Source organism: Pavona decussata, unplaced genomic scaffold (genome assembly GCF_977016875.1).
Source record: "Pavona decussata unplaced genomic scaffold, jaPavDecu1.1 SCAFFOLD_266, whole genome shotgun sequence".
NCBI classification, from domain to species: Eukaryota; Metazoa; Cnidaria; class Anthozoa; order Scleractinia; family Agariciidae; genus Pavona; species Pavona decussata.
Genome location: NW_028145668.1, coordinates 210,112 through 226,659, shown reverse-complemented (window position 1 = coordinate 226,659; position 16,548 = coordinate 210,112). Strand labels below are relative to the sequence as shown.

At 40.3% G+C, this 16,548-nt stretch overlaps 1 protein-coding gene across 3 annotated transcripts; it reads left to right on the top strand.

Moving 5' to 3' along the window:
- Positions 1–8,944: 8,944 nt before the first annotated feature.
- On the top strand, positions 8,945–14,923 carry LOC146455901 (uncharacterized). Of its 3 annotated transcripts, none has more exons than XM_085093733.1 (6): positions 8,945–10,813; positions 11,271–12,687; positions 13,064–13,169; positions 13,495–13,585; positions 13,855–13,962; positions 14,391–14,923. In XM_085093733.1, the coding sequence occupies exons 2-5, from the start codon at positions 12,586–12,588 to the stop codon at positions 13,862–13,864; spliced, it is 309 nt and encodes a 102-aa protein (XP_084949859.1). In that variant the 5' UTR covers positions 8,945–10,813; positions 11,271–12,585; the 3' UTR covers positions 13,865–13,962; positions 14,391–14,923. The 3 variants fall into 3 exon arrangements, with proteins under 3 accessions (XP_084949859.1, XP_084949861.1, XP_084949858.1); XM_085093735.1 differs by having other exon boundaries at positions 8,945–11,424; positions 12,171–12,687; XM_085093732.1 differs by having other exon boundaries at positions 8,945–12,687.
- Positions 14,924–16,548: the final 1,625 nt, after the last annotated feature.

Genomic DNA, 16,548 nt, shown 5'->3' with positions numbered 1-16,548 from the left:
ATTTTGGATCATGTAAGTTATCCTGGACATCATGGAAATTTTCGGCCAAAGTGTAGAGCAGTTCATATTCACCGATAATATTCAGGGTGTGTAAAGTTTCTCCGTTGTTTGGCTGACTGGTGTGGGGTTTGCAGTCATATTACGTTCAAAAGTTAGATTGGAGTCGTGTTAAACAGGGAAATCGGTGGCAGTATATTAACCCTTTATTCCCTAGAAAGAACAAGTTCTCCTATCCTGTCCCCATACTTTTCTTATAAAAGTCTTGTGGAGAAGTTATTAGTGAAATATCAAGACTGAATTCTCCTTGGGTCATATCCGTAATTGTTATGGATAAGGATTGATATTACAGAGAGAAATTTGATGTTGATCACTATTAGGAGAGCAGCTATTATCATATCTTTTTACTAGTTTTTCACTAGCCTCAAAACCTGTACCCTCATAATTTTTTGTGTGTATTGAACAAACATCGCGTGCGGTCAACGGAAATAACTAAGTGGTCACAACAGAACGCTGCACGTGAATATTAAACAACGCTGTCAGCTGAAACTGTATGAGCCATAAACGACTGGACCCAACAGCGTTCTGGGAAGGAGCTTATTTGCATTCTTAAGCTTATGCATCAGACAATTCCAACAGTGCCAATCCATTCCCCCCGGGCCGACCCCCGGGAATTACGATTTTTTGAAAATAAACTGGCAAATGCCCCACCGCCGGGACAAAATAGTTGTTCAAATGCCCCGGGGTGGTGGCTCAAAAATGTCAAAAATGTTTTATTTTCTTCGTTTCTCGTCTTACTTTCAGTAAAATCTAAGCTAATTCAGACGAAATTAAGTCCTAGCTGGGTCTTGTTTCCCGTAGTTAGTGCAAAAATAGGTCATTGTACAGCTCTAGCGTTCCATTTTATGTCCTATCTAGGCGCATTCAATAAGAAATTTACTGTATTTGCCGATGAATTTGTCATTAAGAAAGCGACAATACTGTAGGGTGAAAAAAGTGAGATGGTCAAATGCCCCGGGGTAATTGGGTAGAAGGCTAATGCCCGACTCCCGGGATGGACAGTGTGGAAAAATGCCCCGGGGGGAGGGGATGGGCAAAGCTGGAATTGACTGATGCATTATTGATTTGCAATACTAAAAACCAATACTACGCAATACTCTTGTATGTACAGCTGTATCAACGACAAAGCAATACTATTTTAAAAGTTTCAAGAATGCACGTGAAATTAATGAAACATCACTATTCGGATGCGTCTTTCTCAGGTTTGTCTCAGTCCAGTTGTCATTGGCTGGTTGTTGATCACGTGGCCTTAACAAAATTCAAATGTATCCCGCGCGGGAAACAATAGTATGTGGCTAGGCATGTGATCGATTTAAGGGAAAAGTCACGAGACGATCAATTTTCACACATGAGCTTAGCAAACGTTACAATTTTTTTTTTCAACGATCCTAAATAATGAAAGATGATGTCTTATTTCTAAGCGTTTAGTACAGTATTTATTGTGTGAATTTCTCGCCTTTTGCTTAAGAGCATTAAAGAAATAAAGTTGTGCAAGTTATCGCTTGTTGATCTCTGTTTCTGTGGCTGTGTATGGGTTTGTTTTTTCTCGGGTCTCGATCAGTTATCTCGACTTCGTCTCAGCCGGTCGTCTCAGGAAACATCAAACCTCTCGCGGAAAAACAAAATTAACTACTTCTTTCGGGACCAGACTTGTATATATTCATGGTATATTATACAAATGAACTTGGTTTCCTAACGACCTTGCAATGAAAACACTGGGATGTGTAAATAGCTATGTTTACACTGCTGATGTACGTGAGTCGAAAACGCAAGCGACATTTTTCTGTTGCTAAGTTGGAAGCAGCGCACTATGTTCTATCTTTTTCAGTTGACCCGGGTGTGTTATGTTCAACATAGAATGCTGTCTACTGTTATAGTATGTGCCTTTTCCTTTAAGCTGGAGGTTTGCTCTCATCATAAATGTCAAGAAAGATAAAACTCTGTACGTATATACGAAAGAATTTGAGCTTTTCACTTACCTTCTCTAACTTGATAAAACTTAAATGTTTGATGATAGTGCTGTTAGGGGTGGTTGAAAGTAACCCATCAAAAAGTCTCAAGCCTGCCCGCGAAATAAAACTGTCGTGTAATTCTTTTCGTGCAAGTACAGAAGTTTCAAAAAATCACGCTCCAAAAACCAGAAAAACCACTCCGACTCCCCACTCCCCTCTCCCCTTCCTAAAATATGGGGATGTTTATGTAACTGTGCACTAAAAGCTGGCATTTTTGGATTGCGTGAGAAGATAATAACGATTAACGGTTAAAAGTGACAAAAATCTTAGGATTGGTACTTAAGTTGACATAACACAGAATCGATTTTTGTGGTTTGCGTCAGGAATTTATAAACGACATCCCTACGAACGTTGGGAGGGAGTGGAGTACTGCTTTAATAAGTTATACTATACTGACTATACAATGGGTTAATAAAACTTTTAACCTAGTGCAGTTTGAAGTTACAGTCGAACGCACCACTTTTAGCGGCCACCGATTACAAGCTGCCGCCATCCATAAGCGGTCATCAACGTCCAGAAATTATTGTCAGTCTCAGTGCTGTAAATAAAACCCCTGTTAAACGACCGCCTAGCTACTTGCCATTTCCTCGAGGGTGGCGTCTTAATAAGGGTTCAGCTGTAAACAATAAAATCTACAATTCCACAGCGACAAACCAATGAGTGGTGCCGGGTCACTTGTAGTTGTATTAGTTACAAAGCAGACTGCAAGCAGTCATACTTTTTACCTCAGATCAGACGCGCAACGTGGCGGTAAAATTATGCAAATTAGAAATGTGAACGAGGAGGGATTGACCACCCAAAAGATCAATCGCGCGCTTACAGAACTTAGGACAAGAAAGAGGCTCCTCACAGTCTAGTTACATACGTATATGCTGCCCCAAAGAGGATGGTTTTCCGATGCTGTTATATCTGCTTTTTGGAAATACGTTTCCTATCTTTATGTTTTACGCAATAAGCATTTGCCTTTTTTCACTAGAAAAGGGAAGGGGAGGGTACACTCCTTACCATACAATTCCTTGGAGTACCTGGCCTCAGATCAGAGAGCCTAAAAAAATACTCTATTAGGTCAGAAGACAAACTTTTCTGGGAGTTATCAAACAACAAGTAATCTCAAGCATTTTAGAGGGCACGCTCAGGAAAATCAGATTTCCTTGCTAATTAGGAAATGACGAAATCAACGTACAAATAACCAACATATTTTGAACTTCAAGCGCTGTTTAACGTTGATGTCACTGAACAGATGTTGCTATTTAAGGGAGAGTCTGGTTGAATAGGATGTGTCTTTGACGTACATCCCCTGTCTGGCCGTAAATAACTGTTTAAAGTTCCCTAAAATCATAACAAAACAATTCTGAAACAATGATGTTGCTCTTCATTATGAACCTACCGAGGACTAATTTGTAAAGTTTGTCAATTAAAACAAAACACATAGTGGCTCTATTAGAACGTTCCAAACACAATATAGTTTTAAAAGCGATAACTTGCTTGACCACATGAAACCGAAAGTATCGATATCACCCCTAGCTACTTACCGGATTTCCTACTAACTAAGACAGAAGCCAATCAGTCGTTCAGATAATGTGGAGTGACCTGAAGTAAATTGAGAGGTGTGGGAACTGGCTAGAGCTTCCTCTCCCCATGCCCCCACGCCCTTCTCGCTTTTCCGCATTCGCGCGCTGATTTTCGCTCCCCCTCCCCGCTTATTCACAACCCTTAAAAGTAGAGTGCAAAGGTTAAACTTCTGCATACAACCGACATAACTGTTGTCGTAAAAGTCTTCGAAATTGAACGGAAAAAGATCTCCTTCTAAACAGATTAATTTTTTCAATCATGGTCGACAGGATAATCTCCACAATTAATATGTCTTGAATAAAGCTTCTATGAAAATTTTGTACCTGAAAAATAGCTTCTTACGCGGGAGTTACTCTTCATTTGAGAAATCACTCGATATAGATTTTCGTGTGTTGGAAATCGGTTCCACAAGGCATTTTGTTCGTGCAATTTGTGTCGAAATTTTGTTGCGAGACAATTTGCAAGGAACTGCTCGACTCAGTTTTTTAATTAAAATGAATTTTTTTTCTAAAAAGGGCGCTAATTTCAGTGAATAAGCCGCTGCCGATATGGTGAACAACAATTTACGTGCTATACGTGCAAAATTACCATTGGAGTGCGTTGCGATATGTCGTGCGTTGCTACTAGTTTAATCAATTCGATGAGCCAATCAGAGAAGAGTATGGAGCACGTGCGATAAAGTAGCGCGCTTTTCAAACTTGTCATTGGAACTCGTTCAAATTTATTCAAATTTGTCTCTTTTCCCGCACAACTCGGGCTGCGGTGAACAGAAACACATCCAGTTCGTTCACCGGAATATCGACGGAAACAGCAGTAAAGAACCGTGAATTCAGCAGTTCATTTGAAGACAAGTGTATAGAGGACGATAACAGGTCAGTTGCAGCGACGTTTAAAAATTCTGCGTCGTTTTAGGTTATTCTTTCACACATGCATACATGTCAAAGAAATCTCATCACTGTTTGCTTCTGTAAATTTATAATTTTCTTCGGCCTGTTTGTTCACTTCAGTTTTCATTGTAACGTTTGATGTGAACCGTTGTACGTTGAAATTTAAGCTTTCTTATTCTGTGCAGAAATGTCAAAAGCAAGAGGAAAAAATTCAGAGTTTAAGTTGCCGTACAAAGCACGTTGTCAGGTCGGCACTTGCGAACAACAACAGTACGCTGCTTTTAAAGCCGTAGAAATTTAAAGGTAAGTGTTGTTCTAGTTCTACACCCCAAATGAAAAAGTAGATTTATTTTCAAAACATAGGTACCCTATATAAATAGATAAATAGATAAATTGGACATTGGTTTGTATTGTCTGGTGATGGTGTGGTAACGATATATTGAAATTATGTTTTCCTCTTAATTTTTAGTTTTCTGACATCAAAGTGAAATACATTGCCGCTCCAACATTTACAGTCATCTGCAAAATATCCTAAATATCCGTGGCTTCTATTAATGCACACAGCTTAACAGCACATCCAATGATCTTCACCCTCAAGCGCAGCTTGAAACCCATGGTTATGTCCAGTACCACAGTATGCCCAATAGCCAACTGCAGAAACATAGCCGCAACACCCAGTTGCCAGCCACAACACCATGGTTTCCTATTGGCCAGTCGTTCGTCCAGTCACTTCAGACTACCTTCAGCATCGCCTCAACCAATCAAGGCAAAGAAAACATCTTCAATATGGGCAGGAGCCCACTGGTCAGTCTTTTCCTTGTGGGTTGGGAATGGGTGTTAAATAGGAGCTCTGGATGAACCTTACAAAGCACACTTTATGCACACACGTTCGGCCAGAAGTCTGCGGACTTCTAATTCGGCTTAACTTAACTGTAATTAAATTAATGAATGGGTCCCCTGGGTATGGTTCGCGTTCCTCCCCTTGAGCCCCCTGTGGGTTGGGTTATTCGGTTAGGTATCGGATTTCATTCAGTCGTACTTTTTTCCTTCAAATTTTTCGTCTTTTGTTTGATGTTTTTTCGATCGGCGAATTTTCCTCGAGTTCATCGGCTTCAACGTCGGCTATTTTCGGAAACACCTCGGCATCGTCATCGTCGTATCCGTGGCGTTCTCCCGCTTAGTTGCGCAAAGTTCAATTGATCTATCACGCTTCACTTGACAGTCTAAGCGCTGTGAAAAGTGAGGCTTTCCATCGTAAGGTTCAACCAGACTTTAATCGAAAAGCAGAATTTAGTAAACTGGAGACGCAAGGCCATTCAGCTGTTGTAGGGAGACCTTATTTGGCCACTCCTAACAAGTTTAATGGTTTCTCTAGTTATAGGTAGATAGTTAGCTAGGCTCGCAATTTTGGACGGCCATTGTCTTTCTGAGGCGCCTCAAACAGTTGCCAAGAAAATTATCGATATATATCGGATTCAGGATAGTTCAATCGGGCGATAACGAACAAAGATGCTAGCCTAGCGCCAAATTTGCGAGCGTAGATCAGATCTCAGGAAACTCGTGTCTTTGTAATACTATTCAGACCGGATTTCTGCTGATAAGTTTCTTTTTTTATCTACTGGAAGCGCTCCCCGCTCCCCCTCCCCACCCCCTGCATTTCTCCGGTCTGAATGGTGTTATAATATTTAGTAGTGGGGTATAATGGGACAATAATGCACAGACTTTACCTAAGATGGTGTACGTACAAATCTACGACGGAGAATCATCACAGCACCTGGAGCCGTACCGCAGGCAGTCCAACAGTTAGCAAAGATCTAGATAGTACAGTAGTTTCAGGATTATAAAGTGACAGGCATTTAGAAGGCTTTTCTTGCTATGGCAGAGTGGACAATGAGACGAATACGAAAGCCAATTCGCCATAAGCGAATTCACGTATATCTGTTTCTTTGGTGATCTTGCCTCGTGGGAGGAGTCTTCTCTGCGAATGAGAAAGGCCTACATTGCACCTTGTGGGCGAGAGAGCTTAGATCGTCTACTGATCGTAGGCGTAGGTAGCCTTCACAACCTATGGAGACTGGTGAAGTACGAAACGTCCTCAAAGACTCCACTGGTCCTGCACTGGTACTACACAGGCACTGTACTGTATTGGCACTGCTTTGGTGCCGGCCGGTCGAAGAAAGAAGACTAAAGATCATCTCGCACCATGGGTAAGCATAGGTAGCTAAGGCAGTCAGTGAAAGTAGACGAGGTAGTCGCCAAAACGGCGATGGAAGAAGACTACGTGCCAAGGATCCGGGCCCGATGAAGGTAATATCAAATTTTTTGCCCTATGAATATTTTGGACTACCACGCACTACATTAAATTTCACTTTGGCCTGGCAATGACTGTTTGGCTGAAAATGAAAAAATACGTACCTCCAGCTGTCCTGAAGTGATTATAGCAGCTGTAGTCAAAATACCTTCTTGTGCAAATGGTTTGTCTCTCGAATTAGGAAGAAGAGTGTAGACATTGCAGATAGCATATAGTAATAATAATTGCAGCTTAATCACAGCTGTTTTAACTTGCGCTGCAGGACAAGCTTCAAGAGTAGCACTAGATTCAAGGGAAAAGAAAAATATTTTCATAGTATTGGCGCTATCTAATGTTTTTAAGAGGATTCCAACCGTGCGCTTAGCGATCCACTGAAGCTAACTCCCAGCAAAGCATGTTAAATCTGTTGTATTGTAAGCAATATCAAATGGTGCCTTTTCGCGATTACTGGCGTAATTTGGATACGACCACTGCAATTTCATCTTTAACCCGAAAATTACTCGAGTCGATTAAAATTTACGGCTGATTTGGCTTTTGCCAGTTTGTATTTGTGCAGCCTAAGAGGGATAAGGCCTTAGACAACTTCAAAACTTCAGCCACGTCAATTGGACCCCGGTAGTTGTATTCAAATGACGTTCTCGTGAAAACGTGCTATTGGCCGGCCGGCACACTTCCCAGGTAAGACTTGTTGTCCATTCAAGCCTAACATCGTACGCCTTCGCTCCGACTACGACAGGAAATTGCAGTACAATGGAGGATCTCTACACTCTGGCGTAAGGTACGTGGGTTAACCACGTGATACAGCCACGAAGCTGTATAACGCTAGAAGATAACACCGGTTCCCAACCTGTGCTAAATAAAATAAATCGTCCGTGTTACCAAATCGTACTCCCGAAACGCATCGTCGTAGAAAGCATTGGTTGGAAATGATGTTATCTTCCATAAGAGATCGGTCAGGATTTCGATTTGAGCGTTCACTCTCATTCGGCCTAGGAAAATTTCTTTTTTCGGCTTTTCGTTTCGATTCCAGTCAATTCGGCTTTCGACTTCGCGCACAGTTCCTGTGCTGCACGCACAAGCTTGGTATCAGCTGTCTCGATACCAAGCTACAGCTGCTCCCTGCGTAACGTCCAGGGACCCTAGAGTGTTCCATTTACTCGGGGTGTCACGTTTTACGGACACAGGAACACTCTTTGGTTTTCCTGGACGCTAAATTTGTCATGTAAGAGCGCACCCCAACCAATATTTCATTTAGGTCCTGTGGCTTAATTAACATTAATTTAAGAAATTATGTAACTATGCAGTAAGCAAATAAAACTAAAAAACTGTGTCTTGTGTCTTTATTCTTTAACTGCGACTACTTAACTAAACAGTACTAACGGAGCTATTTTATTTCAGGAATAACTAAGCAAATGATTCGGTTTCAGGTCATATATTTAATTTAGGTCCTGTGGCTTAATTAACGTTACTTTAAGATTTTATGTAGCTAATACACGTAGGGAAATAAAACTTAAAAACGGTGTCTCGTGTCTTTATTCTGCCTCTTGCGTCTTTATTCTTTAACTGCGACTACTTAACTAAACAGTACTAACGAAGCTATTTTATTTCAGGAATAATACTGAGCAAATGATTCGGTTTCAGGTCACATATTTCATTTAGGTCCTGTGGCTTAATTAACATTACTTTAAGAAATTATGTAGCTAATACACGTAGGGAAATAAAACGTAAAAACGGTGACGTGTGTCTTTATTCTGCCTCTTGTGTCTTTATTCTTTAACTGCGACTACTTAACTAAACAATAGCAACGAAGCTTTTTAATTTCAGGAACAATACTAACCAAATGATTCGGTTTTAGGAAACAAACTACTATTTTCTTTTTCTTCAAAAGAGTCAACGTATTTTTCGGCGACAATAGCTACGACATTCAATGGACGCACTTTGATTTGCGACTTTTCTTAATAAAAGTAGCTTGCGCATAAATGTAAAAGCCATAAAATGGCGCTTCATTTCTGAAAATAAAACTCTGAGAAATTGTGTAACTAACACACGTAGGCAAATAAAACTGAAAAACTGTGTCTCGTGTCTTTATTCTTTAACTGCGACTACCTAACTAAACAGTACTAACGCAGCTATTTTATTTCAGGAACAATACTAACCAAATGATTCGGTTTCAGGAAACAAACGACAACTTTCTTTCTTCAAGAGTCAACGTCTTTAATTTTTTGGCGACAACAGCTACGACATTCAATGGATGCACTTTGTTTTGCGACTTTTCTAAGTAAAAATCAAATCAGTGTAAAAGCCAAAAAATGGCGCTTCATTTCTGAAAATAAAACTCTGAAAAACAAACAATAGACTGGATGCGTGCCTTATTCGTTTCCTTGTGTGGTTTATTAGGCAAATAACCTTTTAGTTTCAGGCAGGAATTTCAAATCATCTGGTTTTTGAAGACTTCAAGGTACTTCGGTTTCGTGTCCACTTTCTTAAGCGTCCGAGGACGTCTAAAATTTCCTTTTTTTCTTTTTCATTTGGTATGCCTTTTTTTGAAATGCGAAATACGACTGGAGAATGCAGTCAAGACGTCCATGGTGTCCACATTTGATGGTCTTCCATGCGTGCCGTCATCTTTACTTCTGATTGCAGTAAGGCAGATAATTCACCAGTCTTTCTCGGTTTGCTGTGCATGACACACACTGCAGCAGGGCTACGTTATGATCACGTTCTACGTTATGGCACTTGTATGATCCACTTGCTGAAGCTTCAGAAGACGTCCAGAGAATTTTTCTTTTTTTTTCTTCTCCATCCGGCCTGACTTTTTTTGGAATGCATATGATCGATTCACTTGCTGAAGCTTCGGAAGATGTCCAGAGAATTTTCCTTTTTTTTTTCTTCTCCATCCGGCCTGACTTTTTTTGGAATGCGAAACAAGACGTCTCAATTCCACTTACGGCGATTAGAAGGATCCTCGAGTTCCTCCATCCGGAGAATACAGTTAGATGTCCAATGGTGAAGGTCTTCCGTGCGTGCCACCATCCGTAGTCCTGATAATTGAATCCTAAGGCAGAGAATTCACCAGTCTTTGTAGTCTTCGTCAATTTGTTGTGCATAACACACACCGAAGTTGAGCTACGTTAAGATCCACGGCATCGAATGCTAGAGGTAAGCCACATTTTATTTATTTTTCTTATCCTCGTTTTAACAAATGATAATCTGTACTCTTTCAGTTCCTATTCCGTGCGACGTATTTTTGCCAACAGCCACTTGTTGGACCCCTTTGTCATCAACTGAAGGCTAAACCGCTGATCAAATGGCTTTGGAGCATGTACACAAAACTGTGAGTATGGCATGAGCACTGAAACTTGTGGTGCTTACTCTCGATCATAACAAGGAATGGATGACGGGTATTAATGAGTCGTGTATATAATCCCTATGGCCGGCTCATTGGTGCGAACCAGTTTATATTATAAACAGCTGTTTAGTACTTTGTAGAAACTCTAAGAAGAAGCTTTAATTTATTTCAAGAACAAAGACAGCTGGCTTAATGAGATTCCAACCCAACGTTCTGTGATAACGTTCAGTGTTCCATGCAGGATATTAGAAGAGCTTGGCTTGAATGCTCAAATCATTTTCTGTAGCTTCAGAACAATGGATTTAAACCAAGTTGGCCTATGTGGTACTGATAAATTGTGTTAATGCTATTTAACTGAGATATTTGGAGCAGGTCAGCAGGTTAGAAAAATCTGTCAGTATCTTAATAATCGGATTCAAACCCAGACAGTGACCTCAGTCAGTCGGTGACTGAGTCGCTTCTCCACTGAATTTGTTATTTTATGTTGGACATTTAAGGCTGCTCGGAAGCTCAGAACAATTGCTGTATCTTCAATCAAGTGGGATTCAAACCCGATTGACCTCTAGTAGTGGTTCTTTTTTCTACTAATTGTGCTGTGTTACGTTTAACATTGAACTGAAAGCAGGTAAATCGACAGCTTGAGAAAGATCCCGCCAAGCCTCAAAGTCAGACTGGATCGATTCCCATGTGATCATTATGGTAGCTGGTTCACTCTTCTTCCAATTGTGTTCTGGCGGGTACAAGTAAGACGGCCTAAGAAGATGAAAAGCCCAGACTAAGTTCCATGACTTCAACCAGAAAAATGAGAAACCATGTTGAGCTTTGTGGGTCTAATTACCTTTCTACTAGCGGTGTTGTGTTCATATTTAAGGCATTTGAAGGGTCTGCAAACTGGGGCAGGATTAAAACCTGTAACCCCCCCCCCCCCCCCTTATGTATGTAGTTTCCGTCAGTTATCTAAATTTTCTAGTAGGACACCAAAAACAGTATAAGTAAGACAGGGAATTAATTTCATCTGCTATTAGTAGTTTCACTATTACAATCGCTCTTTTACAAATTGTATAATGACCAGAATTTTTCAGGTCGTTTCAGACAGTGTCTTCATCTTCGTTTTTGAGACGCATTCCCACCAGTCCTTTGAACAAATTTTTGCCGTTTCGTGGTTTCATGGTGTTTCAGCTGCAATTCCATCAGACTGTCAGCCCACAGACATACAACAGTGGACTTTTAGAAGAGGTGAGACAACAACAGGCCATACGTGCTTTAATTGTAGTACCTGTGAAATTTTCTTCTATGTGTCCGGCGCAATTGTAGCTAATTGTCTTGCGTTGTGACACGTCAGGAGCCCGGAATAAATTTCGTCTCCATAGGATACAGGGCCATTGAGATCGGTGTTTAGCCTTGTCAGATCAAAAAACAAGAAAGCGAGAAATGATTGGCGCTGGGAGCTGGTTAACGGCAATTGATTACATGCGGGAGTTTGAGTTTGAGTTTGAGCAAACGTTTTCACTTTTAGGTGCAGTGTATAAAATTATACCTAAATAGATAATAGTGCTTCGTATAAGTCGCTTAGGCTTGCATTAAATCAGCACGGTGTTAACTCTAAATACTAAAAATTAGTGTCTAGGTTTAAATACACTAAATTTAGGTTAGCGGTCGGGATAAAATACTATAAAATTAGGCTAGGTTCAGTGTAACTAAAATAAACGTTTACTCAGTTCTAAACAGTAAAATCAATACTTAACCATAAGCTCTATTATATAGTGAACGCGACCTCGAACTTAACTCAAACTAGAAACTCAACTTCTTAAAATGACAAATACCAGCCCTGAACGTTTTTCAGTTCGGGCCCGGTGGGGATAGATTATTTCTACTGTTGCCGCAATCTACTATATCACAGCCTTATCAACCATATTTCACTTACATTTCACCTTCCCCAGCAAGCTACTAATCTGTGAAAATTTTGAGTTGCAATTTTCCAGGTTGTTCTAGATGCCATGTCCTGTCGCACACTCATTCAAGAGCTGAGAAAGGGAAAGTGACCTTCTCTTGTTGCCGAGGTTCCTATTGGTGACTGCCTGCCAGTGTACGGATGTCCCGTCCTGACCCGTATCAGTGTCAAAACGAGTAGCTAAGAAGCAGTCCCAGCAGTACAGTTTTTCAAAGTCGGTTTGAGTTCTTTACATTTTGGCAAATACTTAACTGTTTTTATTTGAAGTCGAAGTTTTAGGAGTCACCCTTTAGCCGTGTATCACCATCAGAAAGTTGGAGCCACTTCCAAGGATTCCGCCGTCCCGGTTTCATGAAGTTGAACCAGTCCTATGTTCCTATACACCACTCCCTGCCAGTGTCTCAACGTCCCGCATCAGTATTGGCTCAGAAGCGTTCAGAAGAAACATGACCATATCAGCAGGCTACAATCCACAATATCCACTGGAGAGGATGACAACAGCACTTAAGAGGTGCCCAGTTCCCACAGTCCACTGTCTACTTCACATGGTAAGCAATTTTGTACATCAGCTGCGACTAAGTTCATGACAGTACGAATTGGCCTGACCATGCAGATAGCTAAGTCATTAAATTGAGAGTGAAATTATAACAATTCCGCTATACCAACGTAACGTATTTACATCTTCTACAAATACTTGTCGATAAAACTCTAGGGTTCTTTCCTGTGGTACAGTTTTAGTGTTTTACAAAATGGTTTTCCCAATTTTGGACCTGAGTTGCTTGCTCTTGGGAGTAGATCTGTTTAGAAACTTAAGTTCACGCCCTGATGATCTGCTTATTGGCCCTCGCTTAGAGCGGTAAGATAACAAAACACTAAAAAGGGCGGGAAAACTCACAATTCTTTTTACTTTCCTGAACGTTTCAGGTTCTGAAACCGATGTTGTTCCCGACTTCAAGAAGCGTGGTACCTATATGTCCTGCTGGTGACTCTTTACCATCTCTGGTTGTCACTCTCAGTATTTCACGCTTAGGTTAGTGAGATTTTTTCTTAATATGCTTTCGTAAGATATGCTGGCCGCAAACTTTCCACCAATTGAAAGTATGACAACGCGCACGAACGAATTTTAAAAGAAACCATCGTTGTGATAATCCTGTATCTGATAAAGGAGGAGTAAAAAATTCTGCAAATTTATTTTGTAAATTAAAAAAATATGCTTCAGCCATGAAAACGCAATGAAAAGTTGTTGAACAGGTGACAATTTACAGTTTTTTCATGAGCCAGGATTGGGGATGTGGAGTCGGTGGTGTTGATCTTTAAGAACATTAGCTGACTTGTTTCCGTTTACTTTCTTGTAGAAGAATCTATCATCACATGTTGTATCAGTATCTTCACGAAACAAACCACCACAGCATCCACAACTTGTAAAAGCATGTTCGGGTCAAGGAGGTACGTTGCGATACCGTGCTTCACGTTTTGATTGAGACGTTTTTATGAGTAACATAATCAATCATTGTTCTTGCAGCCACCAAGGATAGCTGTAGTCTTAACCGCGGAATTGCAAGCGTTTCTTGTACAAGTTGTTAAACAGTTCTCTGTTGTAGTCACTGTGTTAGTTGTAAATGTTGTTCTCTTTCCATTCAGAATTGAGAAAATAAGCTAGCAGCGTGAATCTCCTAACACGTTCTCTGATTTCCTTACTTTTTACTTCCTTACAGAAGTAGCTAACACCACAAACTGTATTTTCGGCATGATCCAATCCATACCATCACTGGAAGCGTTCAGAACTGAAGTGCAGAACCTGCGTTATGTGTGTGTCCCAAGAGGTAAGCAATTAGATTTCTATGAATGTTCAACATTCAATTTCTCCTTACAATTAATGAAGTGATTGTCAAGACAACCAAAATCTCGAACAAAAAAAGACATTATTGACCAACACCTTACATGATGCATGATTACCAGAAAAAAGCGTCTACATACAATCGTTAAAGAAAACCTTTCATTGTGGGGAAAGGAGGGAATCCACTCAAATTAATGAAGAAGGCAAGCCACGAACAAGAAGCTTTTAGAGACCTATTTGTTAGCTTTCTTAAACTACAAGCGAAAAGGGGTAGGGGGTGACCAGGGATGAAACACTAAGTGAGAGTCAGTTGAGGCTGCAAACGTAACTTTAATTGCCAAAGCGAAAGTGTTGTGGTAATTTAGACATCGCAAATTAACCTAACGTTTCTTGTTTTGGGTTTGTTCTTTTTAGATAACTCCTTACAAGAACGGGGCTCGAAAGCGTACAAGAGAAAAGTCAGCGGAGTCAAGTTTTAGAAATTAATAAAGTTGAAGCTAAAGTTGAAGTTGTTGAAGACATAGCAACTAATAGGAGAGGATCAAGCTGTTGGAATTAAAAAAACGCCAACTAGTTAAGATGAACTTACACTGCAAAACAGTTGTTAGTTTTGTCTGTACGAAACGCGCTGCGGATGAATGGTTTGCTGATGATGAGCTACCAGGCTCGTGGGCCTGACAATGCACGCTTTCGGCGCTTTGCGCTTCGCGCTTGCACTTTCGGTGATTTGCTTTTCCTTTTGAGAATACGAGGAGAAAAAAACGTAACGGCTGTTTTGCAGTTTACGATAATGCAATCTATAGTAACTTAAGTAGAAAACGTTTTCCTGAAAAGGGTTAATTCTGTGAGTGACTATCTCTTTCTAGAACGTTCACGGATCGCCTAATTTCTCGGAGAGCCCGAGTATGAAAACATTTCGCTTCGAGTTTCTCTTCTTCGTACGCCAATTAGCCTGAACAACTCGAAGACTTTTGCCAAAACTATTGATGCGGAAAAAGCATATTGGCCTACTACTCAAGGAGTTGTCAACGAGGTCTTTTCCAAAACAGTCATGTCAAACTCCGATTACCCTTTCTCCCACCTTCCCGTCCCAGCAACCCCTCCCGTCCCCTCTCCCCCCCTCACCACCACAAGCACCACAACCAAGAAGATTTTAGAAACAATTTCCCTACTTCCCTCCCCGGCCACTAACATGGTTATGAACAATAGTATGAACATGAGGTCATTATTTCATGACATCCTTGTTTTAGGGTTCATGAGGTCATACATCGTTGCTAATCCCACCAACCACCACTGAGGCAGAGGGATGGCTAGCCTGCGATCGAGCGTAGACGAATTTCCGTTTTCCGTTATATTAAACAAATTGAAGGTATAACCACATAATTGAGAGAGCTAAGTGCAAAATGTCCTAGCTATGAACTGGTCATGTATCTAGTATCGTAAATAGATGGGAACTTTTTGCACTAACAGCCTTTCAATTAATTTATTTTATGCTAGACTCTCGTTGATTCATATCTGTGTCGACACCTCAGATTTAAATTTTGCAAGCGCACCATCCCTTTCGTCTTTTATTATTCATACCGCTTCATGGGCACTAAACCCAGGTACTCCACACGCCTCTTGACATCTCCTTGAGTTTAAAAAAACATTAATTTCCGTGACGGTTCGTAAATTACTTTCATTGCTAATTGTTTGAGTATCGATATTTTACCAGTTTACTGGTTACAAAAGTGTTGTTTGAGCTGATTGTGTAAGAACGGTCATTCTTTTAAATGACAATTCAAAGACTTGTAGTTTTGGTTTGCATAGTGCTGTAGTCTTTCTGGAAAGAGTGTAGTCACTCGCGGAAGTACACAAAATAAAAAGTTATTTTTTTAACCCTTTTTCGCCCACATGTCGAGCCTACAATCAAAATTCAAGGAAAAAATAATTCTAAATCAAACCTAAATCAAAATTATTGAAGAACAAACAATATTCACGGTGAGGTAATTAACTTGAATGGTTACGCAATGGCATTTCATCCGTGGACGAAAAAGTGGAACCACAAAAGGTTTGATATTTTACTATGGAAGTAACAGGGTTGAACTATTTGAAAGGCTCTCATTTTCAGCCAAGATTAAAATTGGAAATTGTTATGTACAGTAAGCAACCTAATGTAGTGACGAATGTCGGATGAAGACATTGCAATTAAATTAAACGAAATGCAACATAGTTTTGGCCCTAGACGAAAAGACGAATTAGTAATATATGCAAATTGTTCTTCGGTTTGTTCGTTGCCTTTAGTTTTCTCCTAGTAATTTTCTTACTACCCACTACATGTATTTGGGTACATTACAAAACGAATTGTTCTCCTGTTAATTTTTTTGAAACAGCGTTTAGGTTTTCAACACCAACACTCGTAAAAAATACTGAAATAAAATTCACAGAAAGTAGTATGTAAAATCCTCGGTGATCAATGTACCGATATACCGTGGATGACGTAGAACTGTATTAGTACTGTAAACAAAGTTGGGGACGCAGAGTAGCCCTCCGAATCGTACAAATAAAAGTATGGACCAAATTTTTACATCCC